At 44.6% G+C, this 26,267-nt stretch overlaps 1 protein-coding gene across 6 annotated transcripts in view; it reads right to left on the reverse strand.

The window, feature by feature from the left end:
• Positions 1-1,666: 1,666 nt before the first annotated feature.
• The window catches only part of CDH20 (cadherin 20), a 328,467-nt gene continuing 303,866 nt past the window's right edge, over positions 1,667-26,267 (reverse strand). For all 6 annotated transcript variants that reach the window (XM_072152733.1, XM_072152734.1, XM_072152732.1 and 3 more), the window contains 5 exons: positions 16,483-16,619; positions 15,036-15,157; positions 10,466-10,583; positions 6,559-6,810; positions 1,667-3,033 (listed from right to left, as the gene is read on the reverse strand). In XM_072152733.1, coding sequence (XP_072008834.1) covers positions 2,540-3,033; positions 6,559-6,810; positions 10,466-10,583; positions 15,036-15,157; positions 16,483-16,619 — 1,123 coding nt within the window. In that variant the 3' untranslated portion in view covers positions 1,667-2,539. The remainder of the gene's footprint in view (positions 3,034-6,558; positions 6,811-10,465; positions 10,584-15,035; positions 15,158-16,482; positions 16,620-26,267) is intronic.

Consider the following 26,267-nt stretch of genomic DNA (forward strand, 5'->3'; position numbering starts at 1 on the left):
TACATGCACTGCAGAAAGTACAGCCACCAGCAGATCAACCAGAAATCAAATATATAGAACGCTACTGTATGCGTAAGTAAGCTCTTTGTATTCTCCTATGGCTATTTTCTAGCCAAGTATCAAAGCACACTACTATGCCAGATGAGATGACACTGAGTTAGTGCCTAATTGAAATCCAACCCCTACTAAATTTTCCCACTTCGGTCTTTGCTATGGATATGTGCGTCACTAAGCGCAGAACACAGCGGTCGCAAGTCTCACTACAAATTGCTCAGAATTGGCTAGTACATGCACTGCAGAAAGTACAGCCACCAGCAGATCAACCAGAAATCAAATATATAGAACGCTACTGTATGCGTAAGTAAGCTCTTTGTATTCTCCTATGGCTATTTTCTAGCCAAGTATCAAAGCACACTACTATGCCAGATGAGATGACACTGAGTTAGTGCCTAATTGAAATCCAACCCCTACTAAATCTTCCCACTTCGGTCTTTGCTATGGATATGTGTGCCACTAAGAGCTAAACACAACGGTAGCAAGTCCCCCTGCTAATTCCTCACAAAATGGTACTAGATGCAAATTAAAATAAAAAAAGTAGAACGTTATTGTAGCCCTAAGAAGGGCTGTTGGGTTCTTTGAGAATCACTCCTGCCTAACAGTAAGCTAATAGAACACCCTAACGCTTTCCCTGACCAGCAGCAGCTCTCTCCCTAGCGGCATCCAGACACAGAATGATCCGAGCAGCGCGGGCAGCGGCTAGTCTATCCCAGGGTCACCTGATCTGGCCAGCCAACCACTGCTATCGACGTGTAAGGGTACCACGTCATGCTGGGTGGAGTGCAGAGTCTCCTGGCTTGTGATTGGCTCTGTTTCTGGCCGCCAAAAAGCAAAACGGCGGGAGCTGCCATTTTCTCGAGCGGGCGAAGTATTCGTCCGAGCAACGAGCAGTTTCGAGTACCCTAATGCTCGACCGAGCATCAAGCTCGGACGAGCATGTTCGCTCATCTCTAGTAGTATATTATGCAAAAAAAATTTTGTGGGGTGCTAAACACACACCACTATTTCTGTCCCTCTTTTTTCATTCACAGTATCTTATCTCTGCTTGTTTTGGCTTATTTTTGCCTGTCTTTTTTCCGTCTGCTACTTTGGTCATTTATCAATCTCACTTCTTCCTTGTGTTAAATGTTTTTTTTTTTTAGATCTCTTTACGTAAAATGATACAATTGTCACTTCTATCCATTTTCTAAGTTTTCCTTAAGTATGGCTTTGTCTGGAGTGTTTTGCGCCAAACAATGTTGCAAATTTTGAAAAGATAAATGTTATTTGCAACATTTAGCACATTTGGAATAGAAGATAAATGTGTCTTACTGATGATAAACAAATGACCGTTGGACTGCAAAAATTTGCAATGCGCCATATAAAAGACGGAAAAAAAGAAGAAAAAAGGAAGAAAAATAAAGATTATTGACCCCATCGTGTTTTGCTATATAATTTAATGAGTAAAAATGTAATAATAAAATGTACCATTTATTCCCATTAAATAGCTTGTATGATTAATAAAAAAAATGGTGAGCATTGTTTATTTTAGAGACTTTTAGGACTTTTTTTAAGGTTTGCCATATCATAATGCAGGCACAATCAGCATTGCACCAATTAAAGGTACATCTTTCAGTTTGAACTTTTATTAAAGAAGTGCTAAAGTACTGAACAGTCAGTACATCTTATTTCATTACCAAAATTATTGACAAATATACAAAACTTAACTTATTTTTTTTTCCTTTTTCAGAGATATTTAAGTTGATCATCTAGTACATGAATGTAAACAATCCTGGGTATAAATTGGCATAAATATACAGGGAAATAATCTGAAACCATCATGATAATGTGAACATAGTTTATGAATCTGATAAACAGCATTTGGCACACAGCAGTGGCATGTCCAATGAATTTACATGTAGTTAAACCTGTTTTCTTCTAAAGACATGCCACCAAATAGCAGGAATACAAAACTGTTACCATTACTATAAAAGGGAGAATATTAGTATTACTACACTTAATCTCTCACTGATAAATATATCTGTGGGAAAAAAAGACCAAACACTGTTAATAGAAAGATACTAAACACAGTGTTATGTTTTTTGTCTTTTTACATATTTTGAAAGTTTTTAAAGTCAGAATTTATAAATTATGAAACAATATTTTCCTTGCAAAGTAATTTGCAACTGTGTAAATTTGAAACAAAGTGTAAATATGTCACATAGTATAAAAATATATATCATATTATTCCTGGACTTCAAAGTCCTTCAGATCCAAGAAGCATTGTGTCATTTTCACACGTTAATGTTGTTTTTGTCTTTACATATGTTGACCAAATAAAGCTGATCTTGAACAATATTACATCCTGGTACGGTGCCATCAATGTCTATATAGTCTGCCGTGTAGAGCTTCTTGTCACTAATAAAATCCCAAAAGAAAATGGATCCAGATGGGGTGGGGCTTGGAGCCCTGCATAAAATCTCTCACTTCTTCCTGGGTGCTATCACAATGATGCATTGCTATCCTTGGCTCCATACATTTCGGCAAGCTTTTTAAACCGAGGTCCCCAGTCGTTAAGGTAGTCATAGCTCTGCTCAGAGTCTGTACTGAAGGATTGTAAAGAGCTTAAAGACTGAGCCACAGATCCTTCTCCCTCAAACATATATGTTTGAAGAGAGTCAAATGGAGGAGCACAAACATCTGTATCCGCTTCATAGAGCTTAGCCATCATGTAGCTATGTACATTATTGTCCATGGAACATGTTTGAGGCACGTAACGGGACAGGCTCTCAATCTCTGGCTGCATGTCCTGTCTACTTTTTCCAACATGGGCCTCCCTTGAACTCCATAGGGTTGCAATATCAAATGCTTCAGTGTCTTCTTCTCCCCCTCCTTCATCGTCATATCTAACAATGTTTTCATGAACATTGTCCTCCTCATCAATCGTGTAAGGCTGTTTTCTTTGTCTTCTCATGGACAAAATAAGCAGGACTAGTACTGCAATCAGAAAAAAATATACTTAGATGCACAGTAGTTGAGAGAAAACAGTATATACTAAGACTCCATGCACCATGATTTAGAACATAATGGTTTATGCAACATAAAACACAGTTGGAACATTGCTCTATGACAGTGTTGGCGAACCTTTTAGCGGCCGAGTGCCCAAACTGCAACCCAAAACCCCCCTTACTTATCGCGAGGTGCCAACCAAAAATTAAAGCAGTAACTTATTGCTCCCTGTTTTTAACAACTTTCAATCATATTGGCCTCCAGAGGACAGCAACACAGAATAAATATGGAAAATTTCCAATGTCCCTCTGTACACAGAAATTTGTGGGGCCGGCAGGAGGTCCTCTAAAGATTATTTGGCCCTGTCCACTCATTCTCCCTCCCTAAAGTCCCAAGTGGCGAAGAATCACTTTAATATATGACTGAAAGCAGCATCTTTTAAGTTGCATGGAACTGCAGAAAGATTCTTTGAGTCATGTCTGGAGCGCTGGGGAGATGGCCCGGGTGCCCACGGAAAGGGCTCGGAGTGCCGCCTCCGGCACCCGTGCCATAGGTTCGCCACCACTGCTCTATGATGTAGGGAGCTTTAAAGGGGTTTTCCAGGTTATTGATATCAAAATGTTAATAGGTCAGACTTATGAAATATATATGGAATGATTTAGCCCAACTGATAGCAAGGGGTTGGGGTAATGGACAAGATAGCCCACTGCATCTATGCTCCAATTCAGTGAAAGCCAATTAGGAGACTCATACACACTGCTGAGTATTTCGGGGTACCAGGTACTTCGGCTAGCATTTGGATATTGATGACCTATAATAAGTTGTGATATATACCATTTTGACATCTGTTTCGCTGTAGGAAATATCATGATGCTTTTACAGCAGAAGCATTGATACACAATAGTATATTTTCTTACATTTTTAATTTTTTGAAAAAAATAATTTTATTTAGTATTTTCTTACAAATTTTCCTGGTACCACATGTGATTGTGATGTGGAGTAACAGCATCGGTCAGTTACCAGTAATTTCTTTCCTCTGCCTATGAACAATTGCTACAAGTTGTAGCAGCATCTGAGGTATTAAAGGGGTATTCTCAAAAAGACAAGATTCTTATTTATATACTTAGGATAACAAAATAACACATTCTCTAATTCCCTGTTATTAACAAAAATACAGCATTTCACAGATATCATTCCAACTTCTTTCTATCAGTCCTGGTTTATACAATTTTGGTTCTCCTGGGATCCGACCATAAATCAGAAGTCTAAGGTTGGGCAGGACAGATTCTTCTCCTGTCTGACACTTCAGTGAGCTCCTCTCTGCATCAGTCCCTCCACCATGAATTCCAAGACAAGATCACATACAAACAGATTTCTTGCCAGTGAACAGCAGCATGATGAGAATACATTTACAAGCTACAGGCAGATAACTGTGTCATTGTGTGTTGTATACATCTCATGGATCTCATTATCTTTCATTTCTGATCAGTCTCATCTCTCTTTTTCTATGTGTCAGATGGTGGTAGAACATTCCAAAGCTAAATGAAAGTGTATATAAACCTGGACCCTTGTAATCTAAGTACACTGTCAGCACACAGCATCTCTTAGCATACAGGAATCATAATGGGTCTGCTTAGAGAGTCCCCACCCACACTCTGGAATTTCACACTGACCAGCCCAGGGAGTGGTAGGAGCTTAAACAGCAATAAGACTGTAAGAAAGGGGTGAAAAATGATCTTTATTGTGTAAACCTCACTATGGGATTGAAATATGAGAATTTTCTTTCAGGGCAAACCCCTTTAACTAAGTATCCTCCAAAATGAACTTTTTGGAGACAGTTAGTAGCAGTTATTTGAGTTTTCCGATTTTGAGTAGTTTTATGTCCATTTTCTTTATATATGATAGGCCATAAATTGAGTGATGTACTTTATCTGTATTCGTCATTATGCTTCTTGGTTAAATTATATATCTGTGGTCTGCTGTTAATCACAGCTCAGTAGAAAAATGCTTTCAGCACACACTTTTCAAAGGCAGCATTCAGCTTCTGAGCATGTGAAGTGCGCTGACCGCAGGGAGCAGAAATGCCAGAGGTATCTGTACTGGGCTTGGTAATTATAAACCAAGCAGACAGTCCTGAAATGTCGAATTACAAAAGCTCCAGCTCCATCCAATGGATATATCTGCAGAGAATATCCGAGACTACAATCACCTGCTGACAACTCATTTACATGCATAAAGCAGAAGATTAGAAACCACAAACTCTACATTATAATACAGCAACTGACTCAGAGTGTTAATAAGGGATGTCATGAAATTAATATGGACAGTAAAGTAATCTGACAGATTCCATTCCAGCAACCGATAAAGTGGATTCATCCCTTTAGCTGTATAGAAGCATTCAGCTTAAACTTTACTGCCCCCTTAATGCATTAACTACAAAATCTCGGTGTACAGTCAAATAATATAAGAGCAATTTCTCAAGTTATCGGGAACAAGTGTTTCTTGGCTATGTAATAGCCCATTAAGTCTCAGTTCACATCAGTGTATGTTTATAAAGGAAGCCACAAAAGTGCAATGGGTTGCATAATAAACATCAGCAATGTAAGATGGGCACTGCTGACTTACAACATTAATTTTTCTAATATTCTTTACCACCATAATCAGTCTCATTATTTTTGGATCTCCACTGTGGAGATCAGTGGCGGATAAAGTGTCCCATGGGCCCTGGGTTGTTCACATGACTAGAGCCCCCCAGAATTCAAACCAACATGTGTCTGGATGTTAGGACTTAAGTATATATACTCTATAGCCTTAATTTTAGAGTACTGTTTGTAAAAGTAATTTAATGATAAACTTCAAACCTGCTCTTATAACGTATCCATTTAGGAAAGCCAATCACATTGCTTAACTGCATGAAACCCTCCATCCTGACTATCATCCAGACCAGATCTCCCAGACAGTGTAGGACATCTGGACTGAACACCCACTCATATACTCATGTATAAGCCCAGGCTCCTAATTTCACCACAAAATAAACTGTGAAAAGTTATTGGCTTGAGTATAAGCTCTAGGGTAGGAAATGAAGCCACTAGTCTAATAAAATGTCCAGCAGCAGCCACAGCTCAGTAATAAAATGCCCACAATAGATGCCCCCTTTAATGAAATGTCAACAGCAGAGGCCCCTTTAATGAAATGTCAACATAAGAGCTCCCCTTTAAAGAAATGTCCACAACAGAGCCCCCCTTTAAAGAAATGTGCACAGCAGCTCTCCTATACAAAAATATCCACTGAAGATGTCCCTTTTAATGAAATGTCCACAGCAAAGCCCCTATACCGTGTACCATATAATAATGTGCTCTTTTCTTTTCCATGGGCTAGAGTAGAGAGCTTAGCCTTGCCAATTTGACAGTACAGAATCACAGTCCCTATTAAAGGGCACTTAAAGGTCCTCTTCAAGTGACATTTAGAAGTAGGATAACATACCAAAAGTACATTCATAAAAATAAAACTTACCTAATAATACAAAAATGCAGGCAAGGATAGCAATGAGTGCGCCTCTGCTTAGACTTATAGGTAAGGTGTATGGTTCAGCACTACAAGACATTATATCACCATCTTCATCACAACTGCATACTTGTATGGTCAGAGTGCCTGTACTACTCAACATTGGTCGCCCATTGTCTGCTATTATGATTGGAATGTAAAAGATGCTCTGTTCACTTTGCCTGAAGCCTGATTTTCGGGCCAAGATCCAGGCTGTATTATCTAGCAAACACACAAAAAAAAACAAGTATAATAGGTATTAGGTGTCAGTAGATTATGGTTTATTAATGTAGGAAGGGGATAATCAATGCAAGAAACCAGCTAGAAACATACCTCCAAAACTATAATTAGAGTCCTTCCAAAACATTTCAACCAAAAACCAACAAGACATGAAGCAATAACCCATATATCATAAAAAGGTCAAATTTTATTGTAGAATATACACAACATGTAATAGAAAATACTTAGAGAAGAAATAAAGCTAAAACGAGATGGAACTCATAAAGGTGATGCATGATACACTGAGGAGCCCACAATATTCATCATATATACAATAGTGATGGAGGAACCCATGTACACTACTTCTTAAGTCCTCCTAGATAATACCAGTTATAACATCTAGGGAAAAAGTGTAGAAAAAAAGTGTTGAAAAAATGTGGCCATATACACTCACCGGCCACTTAGGTATTAGGTACACCAGTCCAACTGCTCGTTAACACTTAATTTTTAATCAGCCAATCACATGGTGGCAACTCAGTGCATTTAGGCATGTAGACATGGTCAAGAAAATCTCCTACAGTTTAAACCGAGTATCAGTATGGGAAGAAAGGTGATTTGAGTGCCTTTGAACGTGGCATGGTTGTTGGTGCCAGAAGGGCTGGTCTGAGTATTTCAGAAACTGCTGATCTACTGGGATTTTCACGCACAACCATCTCTAGGGTTTACAGAGAATGGTCCGAAAAAGAAAAAACATCCAGTGAGCGGCAGTTCTGTGGGCGGAAATGCTTTGTTGATGCCAGAGGTCAGAGGAGAATGGGCAGACTGGTTCGAGCTGAAAGGCAAAAGTGACTCAAATCGCCACCCGTTACAACCAAGGTAGGCAGAAGAGCATCTCTGAACGCACAGTACGTCGAACTTTGAGGCAGATGGGCTACAGCAGCAGAAGACCACACCGGGTGCCACTCCTTTCAGCTAAGAACAGGAAACTGTGGCTACAATTTGCACAAGCTCATCGAAATTGGATAGTAGAAGATTGTAAAAACGTTGCCTTGTCTGATGAGTCTCGATTTCTGCTGCGACATTCGGATGGTAGGGTCAGAATTTGGCGTCAACAACATGAAAGCATGGATCCATCCTGCCTTGTATCAACGGTTCAGGCTGGTGATGGTGGTGTCATGGTGCGGGGAATATTTTCTTGGCACTCTTTGGGCCCCTTGGTACCAATTGAGCATCGTTGCAACTCCACAGCCTACCTGAGTATTGTTGCTGACCATGTCCATCCCTTTATAACCACAATGTACCCAACATCTGATGGTTACTTTCAGCAGGATAATGTGCCATGTCATAAAGCTGGAATCATCTCAGACTGGTTTCTTGAACATGACCATCACCAGATCTCAATCCAATAGAGCATCTTTGGGATGTGGTGGAACGGGAGATTCGCATCATGGATGTGCAGCCGACAAATCTGCGGCAACTGTGTGATGCCATCATGTCAATGATTGAGGCAGTTCTGAAGGCAAAAGGGGGTCCAACCCGTTACTAGCATGGTGTACCTAATAAAGTGGCCGGTGAGTGTATATGATTGTTATGATAACAAATAGCCAATACTGTGCCACACAATGTATAATGTATAATGTATCACCTTTGTGAGTTTCATCTGACTATTGTTTTAGCTTTAATTCTTCTCGAAGTAGTATTATTTATTACCTTTTGTGTAATCTACAATAAAATTTTAGCTTTTTTATTATATATGGGTCATTACTTCATGTCTTGTTAGTTTTTGGTTGATAATCAATGTAAGACCTAATTCTCATTAACATGTTGGAATGTAAGTATTATGACGGTTTTTGTCTGTATTCATGTGGCTGAACCTTTTATTTTATATTTTCAGGCATTTTTTAATGATTTTATTTCAATTTTTTTTATCACAGGAAAGAAATAGAAGGTGACATTGTCTGATTACACCTATAATTTACTGCAAGACTAAAGTATTAGGATATCATATAGTGTTAATATCTGTAATACTAGTATAATTAATTCAGGGGAATTATGCATATAATATAATTAATTCTGGTGGGTGTTATATGTATTGATAATGATGTTGGAAAATATATTTTCATACAAGTTGCATTGTATACAGTATATTATAATGGGACACATTTACTGCACTGACAGAAGGCACCAACTTTTTTTTTGGTGCACCTTTAACACAATTTTGTCGGTCCAATTGTGCACCGGAATGCCCATTTCAGTGCCGAAATTTGTGTTACATGAAGAACACAAACACACTTCTTAAATATCTGTGCACGCAGTTTGCACATAAAAGAAAGTGGTCTGACAGAAAACTGGTGTAAGGTGACCCATTGGGGCACATTTACTAAGGGTCTTGCGGGCGCGATTCTGTTGGGTTTTTGCGGAATTTAAAAAAAGAATTGTGTTGCAAGATCAGCACTTACATGCACAGAGAAGAAGAAGGTGAACTCTGGCGGACCTCGGCGCAGCAGCGAAACCTGCTGGATATCAGGCACACGACCTTAGTGAATCCCGGCAGACCCGAATCCTCGTCAGACAACGCGCTGCGGGATCGTGACTCAACCAGGTAAGTAAATGTGCCACAATATGTAGAAAAACAGACTTGCCCTCTTTGCCGTTTCACACGTTACAATCTTTACTTCATACCTGTATCAAATTTTTCTGTGCAAAGGATCCGAAACTGGCTGCGAGAGATGTCACTTTCTCGAAGGAAAAGCAACAGAATCCAAATATTGGTTAATATTCCATATAAAAGTACAAGGCTTTTTGAGTCCATACAAAAGTTACACGTTTTGAGTGCAGTGTACTCTTCATCGCATGTTGTCGAGATAAAAAGTTTGCAGCACACGTAATGTGTTACTTTTTGTATGGACTCATATACTTTGTATTTTATATGGAATAATAAAGAAACAAAATATGTTTAAAGAGTGCTGGATTCTCTTGCTTTTCCTTCAATTAAATATCATAGTATATTGATGGGCCTTGGTATATTTTTTAATATAAACGGGGACTCAGAATGGTCAGTTGTGATAACAGAGGTTATATGCAATATATCTAGCATATTAGGTCAGTTATGTTGTGAGTTGTATATATTATTTTGGAGCACAGTGTATGACATTGTTATCATGGGTTAAGTAGCCTGAGGCATTTTGGTGGCAAGAAGGAGTCCTCATGAAGTTCTAAAACAGATGGCACAAATGTGCCAGCTACGAGTTACTCATTTCTGCCAAATATCAAGTTAATATTGTAGTCAAATACTATTACTCTAGCATGTCACCTCTTTGTTGTTTCAGGTGTATTTTCCATAAGCCACTATAATATTGTCATGAGTTTGCATAGCTCAATTATAGTATGGTGGTCCTGCTTTAGTGGTCCTATTTCCTATATCTTGTTTTGTTATTTGTTGATAGAACAATATGTTTTGTGCTGCTTTAGTACACATTTGGTGGCAGCTTTTACAAAAAGTTTGACTATTTGAATGTTCCATATGCCACACCCATTAAAATTAAATCAACAATTAGTGCACATTATACCACAGATTGAAGTTACTAAAATGAAATGGCACACCATAAACCCACTATAGGCAAATCACACTAATTTACTTTATATGTTATTTGGTTACCTTGGTTATCTCTTAATGTGAAATTTGGATTACTAGCAGCTTCAGGAGCCAGGCTGTAGTATATATGTTGACCTTCTGGAGGATCATCTTGATCTATGGCACTCACGGTCTGAATTAGCTAAAATGTCAAGATAACAAATAAAAGGTAAATGATTTAGATGCACCTGCTACAACCCATATTTTGAAATATTCAAATAAATATTCAAATTGGTTTGCATAAAAAATTCTTAACTGTTTTCAATAATAATAATTCCTTTATTTATATAGCACACACAGATTACGCAGCGCTGCACAGAGCTTGCTAAATCGGTCCCTGTCCCCAATGGGGCTCACAATCTAAACAACCTACCAGTATGTTTTTGGAGTGTGGGGGGGAACCAGATCCAGAGGAAACCCATGCAAACATGGAGAGTACATACAAACTCTTTGTAGGCACCACTCATGCTGTCAGCATGTTTCCTCTTACATTGTAAACTTATACGTCCTGTTGTCACTTAAATCAGCCAGTGAAACTGTCTGACACTATGGTGTGTACCCCTTGTCTTTGACTAGTGTTTATAGTACTGATGTTACTTAATTTCAACAAGAATTAACGGCTTAATGACAAGTGACGTACAAGTCAGTCTGTATGAGATTCCAGGGCTTGTCATTTCTGAAGATCCGTTAAAGTGTGGGGATGGAGAGATCAGATCCCCTATGGTTAAAGTACTTCAGGGGGTCTACATATATATTAAAAAAAAATATAAGTAAAAAAAGAAAAGAAAATTGAAAATCCCTTTACGTTTAAAGCACCTCCTTTCCCTAGAAAATAAACAAAAAAAATCATAAAAATGTTGGGTTGGCTATGTCTCCTCATAGCTTTTAATAGAGCCTTGAGCCCACCAGGCTGATTTGCATAATTGTTAAAACCTTTTTTTCTTAAAAACAAAGACATAAGAAGCTCAAAGAAGAGCAGAACCTGTCAGCGGGGTCTCACACCAGTATGTCAGTGTGCTTGGTTTACAATCCTTGAACCTGGTTGCAGATGTCCTAATAAATCCCATGTAAATGTAGTATCCCAGTTATTGTACTTAGCTACAGAATTAAATACATACCATATATACTCGAGTATAAGCCGACCCGAGTAAAAGCCGAGGCCCCTAATTTTACCACCAAAAACTGGGAAAACCTATTGACTCGAGTATAAGCTGAGGGTGGGAAATGCATTGGTCACAGACCCCACCAATATATAGCCAGCCAGCCCCTATAGCAGTGGTGGCGAACCTATGGCACTGGTGCCAGAGATGGCACTCAGAGACCTTTCTGTGGGCACGCTGGCAGTCTCCCAGACACAGAGTTTGCCAGACATGGCACCTTCCTGCAGTCTCAGGCAGTCCAAGTAGTGCCCTGCTATTTTAAAGTGACCTATCCTGTGCTGCTTGGTCCTGTCCGAAGAGTGAGAAGATGTGGACAGGGTCGAATTGGAGCTCAAAGATTCTGGTAGCAATAAGTTTGTTACTGCCTAAATTGCTGTGTTGGCACTTTGGGAAAAGCTAGTGTGTTTTGGGTCTTCTTTTGGGCACTCGATCTCTAAAAGGTTCGCCATCACTGCCCTATAGTATACAGCCTGCCCCCAGTAGTATACATCCAGCCCAGCCTGTCCCCAGTAGTATACAGCCAGCCCAGCTTGCCCCCAGTAGTATACAGCCAGCCCAGCCTGCCCCCAGTAGTATACATCCAGCCCATCTTGCCCCCAGTAGTATACAGCCTGCCCCCAGTAGTATACAGCCTGCCCCCAGTAGTACACATCTTGCCCCTAGTAGTATACAGCCAGCTCTGCCTACCCCAGTAGTATAAAGCTTGCCCCCAGTAGTATACAGCCAGCCCAGCTTGCCCCCAGCAGTATACAGCCAGCCCAGCCTGCCCCCAGTAGTATACTGCCAGCCCATCTTGCCCCCAGTAGTATATAGCCTGCCCCCAGTAGTACACAGCTTGCCCCAGTAGTATACAGCCAGCTCAGCCTGCCCCCAGTAGTATACAACTTGCCCCCAGTAGTATACAGCTTGCCCCCAGTAGTATACAGCCAGCCCATCTTTCCCCAGTAGTATACAGCCTGCCCCCAGTAGTATACAGCCTGCCCCCAGTAGTACACAGCTTGCCCCCAGTAGTATACAGCCACCTCAGCTTGCCCCCAGTAGTATACAGCCTGCTCCCAGTAGTACACAGCCTGCCCCCAGTAGTATACAGCTTGCCCCTAGTAGTACACAGCTTGACCCCAGTAGTATAAAGCTTGCCCCCAGTAGTATACAGCCTGCCCCCAGTAGTATACAGCCTGCCTGCCCCCAGTAGTATACAGCCACCCCAGCCTGCCCCCAGTAGTATACAGCCTGCAACGTGTAGTATACAGCCTGCCTCCAGTAGTATATAGCACCCCAGCCTGCCCTGTGTAGTATACAGCCCAGCCCAGACTGCCCCCAGTAGTATACAGCCTGCCCCGTGTAGTATACAGCCTGCCCCCAGTAGTACACAGCTTGCCCCCAGTAGTATACAGCCACCTCAGCTTGCCCCCAGTAGTATACAGCCTGCCCCCAGTAGTACACAGCTTGCCCCCAGTAGTATACAGCCACCTCAGTCTGCCCCCAGTAGTATACAGCTTGCCCCCAGTAGTATACAGCTTGCCCCCAGTAGTATAAAGCTTGCCCCCAGTAGTATACATCCTGACCCCAGTAGTATACAGCCTGCCCCCAGTAGTATACAGCCTGCCCCCAGTAGTATACAGCCACCCCAGCCTGCCCCCAGAAGTATACAGCCTGCCTCCAGTAGTATACAGCACCCCGACCTGCCCCGTGTAGTATACAGCCCAGCCTGCCCCCAGTAGTATACAGCCTGCCCCATGTAGTATACAGCCACCCCAGCATAAAAAAAAATTAAACTTATATACTCACCCTCCGGTGGCCCCGATGTGCAGCGCTGCTCCCCGATGTCCGCGCGGCTTGTCTTCAGGCTTCTGCGCCCGTCTTCTTTCTTCTGCAGGGAGAAAAACAATGGCAGCGCCTGCAGAAGAAAGAAGACGGGTGCAGAAGCCTGAAGGCGAGCCACGCGGACATCGTGGGAACAGTGCTGCGCATCGGGACCACCGGAGGCTGAGTATATAAGTTTTTTTTTTTTCTAAGTAATTTTTAATGACTGACTGACTTGTATTGACTCATGTATAAGCCGAGGGGATGTTTTTCAGCACATTTTTTGTGCTGAAAAACTCGGCTTATACACGAGTATATACGGTAATAAGTGTCATTTGAAGTGCAAAATGAAAGCCGTAAAAACAATGCCCAAAAACCTGGCATAAAAATGTTTTTTTGACAATTTCATCAGAATTTTTACCTGCTTAACAGTACACAGCATATAAATATAAATTAGCAGTAAAAATCAGAAACACATTAGGTATCAATGCGTCCGAAAATGCACAATCTATCAAAATATAATAAAGGTTTTTCACTGCGTTTAACCCCGTAACAGAAAACAGCAACCAAAGTCGAAAATGGCACTTTTTTGCCATTTTGAAAAGTATTGAAAATTCTATAAAAAGTGATCAGAAGCCCTAAAAATGCTAACGTTGAGAACTTCATCAGAAGTTGCAAAAATTTACAGCGGTGTTTTCCCGCTGATTCGCGCCACCATCTTGCCACCATCTTGCCGAGGATCGTTGCTCCCCGTGACGTCATCAGGGAGCGGTCCGTCACCATGACAACCCGTGGCTGCTTCGTGTTAACACATTCATTACAATGTGCTATCAGCACATTGTAAAGAATGAGGAGGAAAATCCCCATATACTGCCATACTGAAAATGCCCGATCTATTGAAAACGTCATCAACAGTCGCAAAAAACAAAACGTCCCAAAGCTCTGTATACCAAAGTATAAAAAAGTTATTAGTGCCAGAAAATGGCAAAATCCCCCAAAATGTTTTTAGTCCAGGAGGTTTTAATATTTGTAAATGTATGAAAACATTATAAAACCTATGCAAATTTGGTATCCCCGTAACCAAAGAATAAAGTAGACATGTCATTTGGGGCGTACAGTGAAATCTGTAAAATCCAAGCCCACAAGAGTAAGGTGCAAATGCGTTTTTTCACCAATTTCACTGTATTTGGAATTTTTTTCCCGCTTCCCAGTACACGCCATGGAATATTAAATACCAACATTTTGAAGTGTAATTTGTTACACAGAAAATAAGCCATAACATAGCTCTGTACATGGAAAAATAAAATTGTTATAGATTTTTGAAGGTGGGGAGTGAAAAATGAAAATGCAAAAACGAAAAAGGGCTGTGTCAGGAAGGGGTTAAATTCTATTTTCCAAATAAAATATAATATCTTGATACAAGTTGTCATTGCGGTAGCCAATCACTAACTGTTCTACTGCAGATGGTTATAGGCTTAATGGAAAACCCCTGTGTCACAACCTTTAGAGTTGGGGAAACTGGTGCTGCCATAATCGAGAATGAATTTTTCAGGGATCTGTGATTTTAATATACATTCTTTTATTTTTAGACACACTGCTGAGCACAATTTTGAATATTTATTTTTTCTTACCTGACCAGCCTTTGCATTTTCACACATGAATGTCTCAAAAGATTTTGTGAAAACAGGAGCATTGTCATTAACGTCTAGGATTTTTATTGTAACAGGAACACTTCCAACCTGTGCCGGATTGTCTGTAGAGTTAAACAATTACAAAGTTAATTTTCCTGATATCACTGTCTATAGTAAGAATTTACCTATTTGAACATTATGCACATTAAAATAATCCCAAACTTCCAAAAAACCTTGCATAAAACAATAGTGCAAGTGAACTTACTTTGCTTTTCCCCATATTAACTGAGTTGTCAGATATTAATAAGTCACAGCAGGTCCCCACCCACCAGCACAGAAATGTCTGCAAGTTACAGACTACAGAAATTATTGCAGTTGGCAAATGACTAGAAGTAACATAATGGCCAGAAACAGTGTTATTCCTTATTAATATGCTAGGGACCATTGAATTAGGCAAAGTTTTTTTAGAAGGTAAAATGCAGAATCAATTTATAAATATTTAAAAAGGTCATAAAAAATATTTGCCCAATTTTTCTTGAATGTCTCTAAGAACAAAACTTCTTTTATATGTAAAAACATGACTTGGTTTCTCACAGAGGGATATCATTGGATAATTCTCTTGGAATTTAATGACAAAAAATTTCACTTAAAGAGGATCTGTCAGGGTGATATGGGACACTAAACCACTCACAGGTCCTTATGGATCGATAGATTAGCGCCCCAAATCGCCCTTTAAAAAAAAAAAACACTTTAATATTTACCTAGAGATGGGCCTGACGAGATGCATGGGACCCATCACTTGTGTCCCCTGGCCTTTGTAGTTCTGCAGTAAAGCCAGAGCATTGCTCCCTGGTTTCATTGTGCAAGTGTCATATATAAGACACATGTGCAGTGAAGGCGGGGTGTAGTAAGCCGACTTTACTATGTGACAGCGCAGGGGCGAGAAACAACGGACCGAGGTAAGTATAAACATTTTTTGATAGTGGGCATGTGGAGAGCGATTTGGGACACTAAACCACCGGTCCATAAGAAGATGGGTATAGTTTAGTCTCCTAAATCTGTGGTAAAAATGAAATATCAAAAAAATATTCTAAGAGCATGAGTATATAACTTGGAGGGTGAGAAGAGCCTGCGGAGGTAGTCGTGATCATACATGATGATGAAGGAATCCTATTGTCCTGTGGGTACAGTAATCTGCCAGGAATACCTTTTGAGACTGTAAATGTACCTTCAGAAGACCATGGATGGTGGCATCATACTATATGGCATATGATGATATGCATAGATACACCCATGCCCAGTTTTTTTTATCTAGATTATACTTCTTCAAAACAATAGTTAATAGCAATTCTTTAAACAGTATTGATAATATAAATATAAAAAAAAACCTTTGTTGTAAAACGTAACTTAAGATGATTTGTTATTATATTAATGTGTGATCACTTACTCATCTCCATTGCTAAGATGGTGATATTATGCAAAGATACTTCTTCCCTATCTAGAGGTCTTGCTGTCATCAATGCACCTGTGGTAATATCAACATAGAAATATCTCCCTGGATCACTGTTCCTGTCAATGGAATACCTGCAAAAAAGACAAAGGTTTTAGTAATCATGTGAAATGCAATAACATTTTTACTGTTATAACTACTCTCCTGTTATACTGGTCCTTTAACTAAGCTTGCAACTCCTCCTATTGTACGTTATCCTCCAAAAAATTTAAAGTTATTCTTTGGGCCTGAAACCCAGAAAGAAAATCACACAATTTTAAAAAGACATTAGAGATGAGCGAACATACTCGTCCGAGCTTGATGCTCGGTCGAGCATTAGCGTACTCGAAACTGCTCGTTGCTCGGACGAATACTTCGCCCGCTCGAGAAAATGGCAGCTCCCGCCGTTTTGCTTTTTGGCGGCCAGAAACAGAGCCAATCACAAGCCAGGAGACTCTGCACTCCACCCAGCATGACGTGGTACCCTTACACGTCGATAGCAGTGGTTGGCTGGCCAGATCAGGTGACCCTGGAATAGACTAGCCCCTGCCCGCGCTGCTCGGATCATTCTGTGTCTGGATGCCGCTAGGGAGAGAGCTGCTGCTGGTCACGGAAAGCGTTAGGGTGTTCTATTAGCTTACTGTTAGGCAGGAGTGATTCTACAAGAACCCAACAGCCCTTCTTAGGGCTACAATAACGTTATACTTTTTTTTTTTTTATTTGCAGCTAGTACCATATTGTGAGGAATTTGCCGGGGGACTTGCTACCGTTGTGTTTAGCTCTTAGTGACACACATATCCACCTCAAACACCAAAGTGGGAAAATTTATTAGGGGTTTGATTTCAATTAGGCACAGTCTGCCATTTACTTTTTATTTTACGTTTATTTTTTTAATAACTCAGTGTCATCTCATCTTGCATAGTAGTGTGCTTTCATACTTGGCTAGAAAATAGCCATAGGAGAATCCAAACGGCTTACTTACGCCTACAGTAGTGTCACGGGCACCCCCGCGATCCATACCACGGATCGCGGGTGCACCCGTGCCTCCGTTGCGGGCACCCCCGCGATCCATATCGCGGATCGCGGGTGCACCCGTGTCTCCCTCCGCTGCCCCAGTGCTGCTCCGGTGCACTCACCTCTCCTGGCTCCCGCTCCCGTCCGGACTGGGTCTCGCGCGCGGCCCCGCTCCCTAGGGCGCGCGCGCGGCACTGCCTCAAGATTTAAAGGGCCAGCACACAGGTGATTAGTATTGGTCATTTCCTGTTTTGTATATAACCCTTTGTTTCCCATCATTCCCTGCCGGATCTTTGTGCCTCTTAGCCTTAGAGAAAGCTTCCTAGCGAGTATTGCTGTGTTCCTGCGTATTCCTGTATTCCTGCGTTCCAGTGTATTCCTGTGTGTTCCCGTTCCTGAGTCCTGTGTTGCTGTGTTACCTGTGTTCCTCCCTGTTGCTGTGTGCCTGTGTTCCCGTTCCCTCCTGCCTGGACCTCCTGTTGCTGACCCCGCACTTGAACCTGACGTTGCATCTCTGCCGCCTGCCCTGACCCTGTGCCTGGACCCGACTACGAGTTTGTCATCCGTTAAGGTACCTCGACCTCGGCTGCCACCGTGGGCTAGTCACACCTGGGAACGACCTAGTGGTATCCTGCCGCAGCAAGTCCAACCCGCTTTGCGGCGGGCTCTGGTGAAAACCAGGTGCCGCTAGGCTCCGGTTCCGGGTGTTGGCTAGTTACATCTCCCGCGGTGGTCCAGAGGATCCACTGATCCTAACAGTAAGATCCGGCCATGGATCCCGCCGAGGCTCCTTCTCCCAGTCAGCCTGATCTCGCCACCATCGTGATCCACCAGTCCCGGCAGATTGCAGCACAGCGGAATCAGCTTGAGCAAGTCACCGCCATGCTCCAACAACTACTTGCTACCCAACATCAGCAACAGTCTCCTGAAGCGGCCGCTGCGACCCGTGCTGCCCCGGCTTATCTTCCTGCTGCTGAACCCAGGCTACGCCTCTCTTTGCCCGGCAAGTATGATGGAGATCCAAAGATGTGCAGGGGCTTCATAACCCAGTGCTCCTTGCACATAGAACTGATGCCGTCGCAATTTGCCACAGAGCGGTCCAAGGTGGCATTTGTCCTCAGCCTTCTTTCCGGGAAAGCCCTGGCCTGGGCTACTCCGCTTTGGGACAGAGATGACCCGGTTGTGTCTAACCTCACTGCGTTTCTGTCAGAGTTCCGGTCAGTCTTCGAGGAACCAGCACGAGCCTCCTCTGCGGAGTCTGCATTGTTGAACTTGCGTCAGGGCAACTCATCGGTGGGAGAGTACGCAGTTCAATTCCGCACCCTGGCTTCTGAACTTGCGTGGAACGATGCAGCCCTCATCGCTACATTTAAGAAAGGGCTCTCTGCGCAGGTCAAGGACGCACTGGCAGCTCGGGATCTTCCATCTACTCTGAGTGACCTCATCACCTTGGCCACTCGAATTGATGTTCGGTTTAAGGAGCGAGCTGAGGAACTACGCTCCGAGTATCCCCAAGGCCGTGTTAGACGCATTCCTTGCCTGGCGCCAGTCTTCCAAAGGCCGCTCCAGGGTCCGCCTGAATCTTCTGCTGAGGAACCCATGCAGGTTGACCCAACCCGGCTCACTCTACGAGAGCGTTCAAGACGCCGACAGGAGAACCTCTGTCTGTACTGTGCCAGCCCTGAGCATTTCATCGGTTCCTGTCCTGTCCGTCCTCAACGTCCGGGAAACGCCAGCACCTAGGCTTCTTGGGAGAAGCGTCCCTAGGTGTAAATACAGCTTCTCCACGTCTGACTCTTCCCGTGCTCCTCAGCGTTGGCACCGGTACCCAGATCGAGGTTACTGCCTTCCTGGACTCGGGCTCTACAGCGAACTTCGTGGATGCAGCCTTGGTCTCTCGGCATCACTACCCGGTGGTTCGTCTCAAGAAGCCATTGTCTATTGCCTCGGTCAATGGTCAGATTTTCTCCGTACCCATCTGGTTTCGCACGGAGCCCCTGCTTCTGCAAGTTGGTGCCCTACATCAAGAGAGACTTTCGTTTTTTGTGCTGCCCCAGAGCACATCTGCTCTACTGCTGGGTCTCCCCTGGTTGCAGCTTCATGCCCCTGTACTGGACTGGTCCTCCGGGCATATCCTCCGTTGGGGTCCGAACTGTGCTTCACGTTGTATGCAGATTCCCCGTCCGCTACCTGTGAGGACTTCGACTCTGGCTCCCAAGTCTCTGGAGGGTCTGCCAGCTTGTTATCGGGACTTTTCGGACGTTTTCTCCAAGAAGCAGGCGGAGATTCTACCACCACATCGTCCCTATGATTGCCCTGTGGATCTTCTTCCTGGCGCCACTCCTCCCAGAGGTCGTGTCTACCCTCTTTCTGTACCTGAGTCTCTAGCCATGTCCGACTACATCAAGGAGAATCTGCAGAGGGGTTTTATACGCAAGTCCTCCTCTCCGGCTGGTGCAGGTTTTTTCTTCGTTACCAAGAAGGACGGCTCCCTACGTCCCTGTATAGACTATCGTGGGCTGAATAAGATCACGGTAAAAAACCGTTACCCCCTGCCGTTGATTACAGAACTCTTTGATCGCCTACATGGTTCCAAGGTGTTCTCCAAGCTGGACCTCCGTGGTGCTTACAATCTCATCCGGATCCGCAAAGGTGATGAGTGGAAGACAGCGTTTAACACCCATGACGGGCACTTTGAGTACCTAGTGATGCCCTTTGGACTGTGTAATGCCCCTGCTGTTTTTCAGGAGTTTGTGAACGACATTTTTCGGGACCTTCTTTATACTTGTGTCGTGGTCTACCTCGATGACATCTTGGTGTACTCTCCAGACCTTGAGTCCCACCAGGCACACGTACGACAAGTTTTAGGTCGACTTCGTGCCAATCACCTCTATGCCAAGTTAGAAAAATGCCTGTTTCACCAGCACTGCCTTCCCTTCCTTGGTTACATAATTTCCAACAGAGGCCTCCAGATGGACCCCGCGAAGCTGTCTGCAGTTCTTCAGTGGCCACGTCCAGAGGGTCTCCGAGCCATACAGAGGTTCCTGGGGTTTGCGAACTATTATCGTCAGTTTATTCCCCATTTCTCCACTCTGGTGTCCCCCATCGTGGCGCTCACCAAGAAGGGTGCCAATCCACGTGCCTGGTCTCCAGCTGCTGAAATGGCCTTCTCCAAGTTAAAGTCTGCTTTCTCCTCGGCTCCCGTACTCTCTAGGCAAGATACGGACAAACCCTTTCTTCTGGAGGTGGACGCATCCTCCATAGGAGCTGGAGCGGTGCTCACTCAGAAAGGGCCCAAGGGCCGAACTTTGACTTGCGGTTTCTTTTCCAAGACTTTTTCTCCAGCTGAGAGAAATTATTCCATTGGAGACAGAGAACTATTAGCCATTAAACTTGCTCTTGAAGAATGGCGATATCTTCTGGAGGGAGCTCTCCATCCTGTTTGTGTGTACACTGACCACAAGAATCTTCTGTACCTCCAGACAGCCCAGCGCCTGAATCCCAGGCAAGCCCCGTGGTCTTTGTTCTTTTCCCGCTTTGACTTGCTGATTCATTTTCGTCCGGCAGACAAGAATGTCAAGGCTGACGCTCTGTCCCGTTCGTCAGATGTTGTTGGAGATGAACCAGTTCCTCGGCACATAATTTCTCCTGATCAGCTTGTAGTTGCAGCTCCGGTGGACCTTCGGCAGCTGCCTCCTGGCAAGACGTATGTTAGACCTGATCTCAGGAAGAGGATTCTGTCTTGGGGACATTCTTCTCGTCTGGCTGGGCACCCTGGGGTGCAGCGCTCCTTGGCCCTCATCTCCCGCTATTACTGGTGGCCAGACCTGGTCAAAGATGTTCGGGAGTTTGTGGGATCCTGCTCCTCCTGTGCCCGCAATAAAGCCTCTCGTCTCAAACCGGCTGGACTGTTACTCCCGTTGCCGATGGACTTTGTTACTGATTTGCCTGTCTCCTCGGGCAATACTGTCATCTGGGTGGTGACGGACCGGTTTTCCAAGATGTCCCATTTTGTTCCCCTTCCAGGTCTTCCGTCTTCTCCACAGCTTGCCAGTTTGTTCTTCAAACATATCTTCCGTCTGCATGGCCTTCCGCTTCACATTGTGTCTGATCGAGGAGTCCAGTTTGTCTCTAAATTCTGGCGTTCTTTATGTAACCAACTGCAGGTCATCCTTGACTTTTCTTCTGCTTACCACCCTCAGTCGAATGGTCAAGTAGAGAGGGTGAACCAGACTTTGGGCTGCTACTTGCGCCACTTCGTCTCAGCCCGTCAAGACAATTGGACTGACCTTCTACCTTGGGCTGAGTTCTCTTACAATTCTCTGGACTCGGGATCTACTGGTTCGGCTCCGTTCTTCGTGGTCTATGGACGTATTCCTCGCCCACCTCTCCCGCTGTCTACTCCCTCTGTTGTCCCTGCAGTGGAGGATCTGGTGCAGGATCTCAAGGCTGTTTGGGACCAGACCCGCCAGTCCCTTCTACGAGCTTCAGACCGTACCAAGACCCAGGCTGATAAAAGACGTCGAGCTCCTCCTGTCTTCTCTCCTGGTGACAAAGTATGGCTATCCTCCAGATACGTCCGGCTTAAGATACCCAGCTATAAACTTGGGCCCCGGTTCCTTGGCCCCTTTGAGGTAATCAAGCGCATTAATCAAGTGGCATATAAGCTCTGCCTTCCTCCATCTATGCGCATCCCGAACTCCTTTCATGTATCCCTCCTGAAGCCAGTCGTCTTGAACCGCTTCACCCAGCAATCCCCTCCTCCGGCTCCTGAGGCTGATTCTCCATATGTATATGAAGTCAAGGAGGTTCTGGACATGAAGTTCGTAAGGGGTAAGCGGTTCTTCCTTGTAGATTGGAAGGGGTTCGGGCCTGAGGAGAGATCCTGGGAGCCTGAAGAGAATATTTTTGATCGGACTCTCCTCCAGAGGTTTCTTGGGACCAAGAAGAAGAGGGGGAGGCCGAAGGGGGGGGGGGGTACTGTCACGGGCACCCCCGCGATCCATACCACGGATCGCGGGTGCACCCGTGCCTCCGTTGCGGGCACCCCCGCGATCCATATCGCGGATCGCGGGTGCACCCGTGCCTCCCTCCGCTGCCCCAGTGCTGCTCCGGTGCACTCACCTCTCCTGGCTCCCGCTCCCGTCCGTCCCTGATGGGAAACAAAGGGTTATATACAAAACAGGAAATGACCAATACTAATCACCTGTGCGCTGGCCCTTTAAATCTTGAGGCAGTGCCGCGCGCGCGCCCTAGGGAGCGGGGCCGCGCGCGCGGCACTGCCTCAAGATTTAAAGGGCCAGCGCACAGGTGATTAGTATTGGTCATTTCCTGTTTTGTATATAACCCTTTGTTTCCCATCATTCCCTGCCGGATCTTTGTGCCTCTTAGCCTTAGAGAAAGCTTCCTAGCGAGTTTTGCTGTGTTCCTGCGTATTCCTGTATTCCTGCGTTCCAGTGTATTCCTGTGTGTTCCCGTTCCTGAGTCCTGTGTTGCCGTGTTACCTGTGTTCCTCCCTGTTGCTGTGTGCCTGTGTTCCCGTTCCCTCCTGCCTGGACCTCCTGTTGCTGACCCCGGACTTGAACCTGATGTTGCATCTCTGCCGCCTGCCCTGACCCTGTGCCTGGACCCGACTACGAGTTTGTCATCCGTTAAGGTACCTCGACCTCGGCTGCCACCGTGGGCTAGTCACACCTGGGAACGACCTAGTGGTATCCTGCCGCAGCAAGTCCAACCCGCTTTGCGGCGGGCTCTGGTGAAAACCAGGTGCCGCTAGGCTCCGGTTCCGGGTGTTGGCTAGTTACATCTCCCGCGGTGGTCCAGAGGATCCACTGATCCTAACAAGTAGCATTATATATATTTGATTTCTGGTTGATCTGCTGGTGGCTGTACTTGCTGCAGTGCATCTACTAGCAAATTGTGAGCAATTTGTAGTGAGACTTGCGACCGCTGTGTTTTGCGCTTAGTGACGCACATATCCATCGCAAAGACCGAAGTGGGAAAATTTATTAGGGGTTGGATTTCAATTAGGCACAGTCTGCCATTTCCTTTTTTATTTTACGTTTATTTTTTTAATAACTCAGCGTCATCTCATCTGGCATAGCAGTGTGCTTTCATACTTGGCTAGAAAATAGCCATAGGAGAATCCAAACGGCTTACTTACGCCTACAGTAGCGTTATATATATTTGATTTCTGGTTGATCTGCTGGTGGCTGTACTTGCTGCAGTGCATCTACTAGCAAATTGTGAGCAATTTGTAGTGAGACTTGCGACCGCTGTGTTTTGCGCTTAGTGACGCACATATCCATCGCAAAGACCGAAGTGGGAAAATTTATTAGGGGTTGGATTTCAATTAGGAACAGTCTGCCATTTCCTTTTTTATTTTACGTTTATTTTTTTAATAACTCAGCGTCATCTCATCTGGCATAGTAGTGTGCTTTCATACTTGGCTAGAAAATAGCCATAGGAGAATCCAAACGGCTTACTTACGCCTACAGTAGCGTTATATATATTTGATTTCTGGTTGATCTGCTGGTGGCTGTACTTGCTGCAGTGCATCTACTAGCAAATTGTGAGCAATTTGTAGTGAGACTTGCGACCGCTGTGTTTTGCGCTTAGTGACGCACATATCCATCGCAAAGACCGAAGTGGGAAAATTTATTAGGGGTTGGATTTCAATTAGGCACAGTCTGCCATTTCCTTTTTTATTTTACGTTTATTTTTTTAATAACTCAGCGTCATCTCATCTGGCATAGCAGTGTGCTTTCATACTTGGCTAGAAAATAGCCATAGGAGAATCCAAACGGCTTACTTACGCCTACAGTAGCGTTATATATATTTGATTTCTGGTTGATCTGCTGGTGGCTGTCCTTGCTGCAGTGCATCTACTAGCAAATTGTGAGCAATTTGTAGTGAGACTTGCGACCGCTGTGTTTTGCGCTTAGTGACGCACATATCCATCGCAAAGACCGAAGTGGGAAAATTTATTAGGGGTTGGATTTCAATTAGGCACAGTCTGCCATTTCCTTTTTTATTTTACGTTTATTTTTTTAATAACTCAGCATCATCTCATCTGGCATAGCAGTGTGCTTTCATACTTGGCTAGAAAATAGCCATAGCAATAGGATAGCATCGTTTGGTTTTAAAAACTAAAAAACACAAAAAAAAAAACAAAAAACACAAAAAAAGTTAAAAAAAAATTAAAGTTATAACTCTCATTTTCAAGAGAGTTATAGTGTAAAGAGGTGTCCGACGATGAGGAGACACGGTTGTCAGACAGTGGGGAAGTTGTTGTCAGGGAAGCAAGTCCGAGGGGGGAGCAGACTGAGGGATCGGAGGATGATGAGGTGACGGACCCAAGCTGGGTTGATAGGCCGGGTGAACACAGTGCTTCTGAGACGGAGGAGAGTCCTCGACCAGAACAGGTTGGAAGAGGCAGTGGTGGGGCCAGACGTAGAGGCAGGGCCAGACCTGGTGCATCAGCGCCAAATGTGTCAACTAGTGAAGCTCCCGTGGCGAGGGCTCCTGCGGCGAGGGCTAGATTTTCAGAAGTCTGGAGGTTCTTTAAGGAAACACCGGATGACCGACGGACTGTGGTGTGCAACATTTGCCAAACCAGGATCAGCAGGGGTTCCACCACTAAAAGCTTAACTACCACCAGTATGCGCAGGCATATGAATGCTAAACACCCCACTCAGTGGCAACAAGCCCGTTCACCTCCGGCCGTGCACACCACTGCTCCTTCCCCTGTGTCAGCTGATAGTCAGCCCCCTGCCCAGGACCCTGCCACAAAAACCCCATCGTCGCCTCCACGATCCTCCACAGCATCCACCAGCGTTCAGCTCTCCATACCCCAGACGCTGGAGCGGAAACGCAAATATAGTGCAACCCACCCGCACGCCCAAGCCCTTAATGTCCACATCTCCAGATTGCTAAGCCTGGAGATGCTGCCCTATAGGCTAGTAGAGACCGAGGCCTTTCGCAACCTCATGGCGGCGGCCGCCCCTCGGTATTCGGTCCCCAGCCGCCACTACTTTTCCCGATGTGCCGTCCCAGCCCTGCACCAGCACGTGTCAGACAACATCATCCGTGCCCTGACCAACGCCGTTTCTGACAAGGTCCACCTGACCACGGACACGTGGACGAGTGCTGCCGGGCAGGGCCACTATATATCGCTGACGGCACATTGGGTTAACTTGGTGGAGGCTGGGACCGAGTCTGACCCTGCGGCTGGTCATATACTGCCGACGCCAAGGATTGCGGGGCCTACCTCGGTCCAGGTGTTTCAGGCCTACTATGCCTCCTCCTTCTCCCACCCCTCCTCCACCTCCTCCTCCGAACTACCATCTGTGGGCATGGCGCCATCAGTCGGTAGCTCTAGGCACAGCAGCAGTGCCGTCGCTAAGCGACAGCAGGCGGTGCTCAAACTGCTGAGCCTAGGCGATAAAAGGCACACCGCCCAAGAACTATTACAGGGCATCACGGCGCAGACTGATCTGTGGCTGGCACCGCTGAACCTGAAGCCAGGCATGGTTGTGTGTGACAACGGCCGTAACCTGGTGGCGGCTCTGCAACTCGGCAGACTGACACATGTGCCATGCCTGGCCCATGTGTTAAATCTGATAGTTCAGCGTTTCCTCAAGACATACCCCAATCTGTCTGATTTGCGCCGCATCTGTAAGCATTTCAGGAAGTCCAGCACAGATGCTGCCACTCTCAGGGCAGCGCAG

This window comes from Engystomops pustulosus, chromosome 5, assembly GCF_040894005.1.
Source record: "Engystomops pustulosus chromosome 5, aEngPut4.maternal, whole genome shotgun sequence".
Lineage (NCBI taxonomy): Eukaryota > Metazoa > Chordata > Amphibia > Anura > Leptodactylidae > Engystomops > Engystomops pustulosus.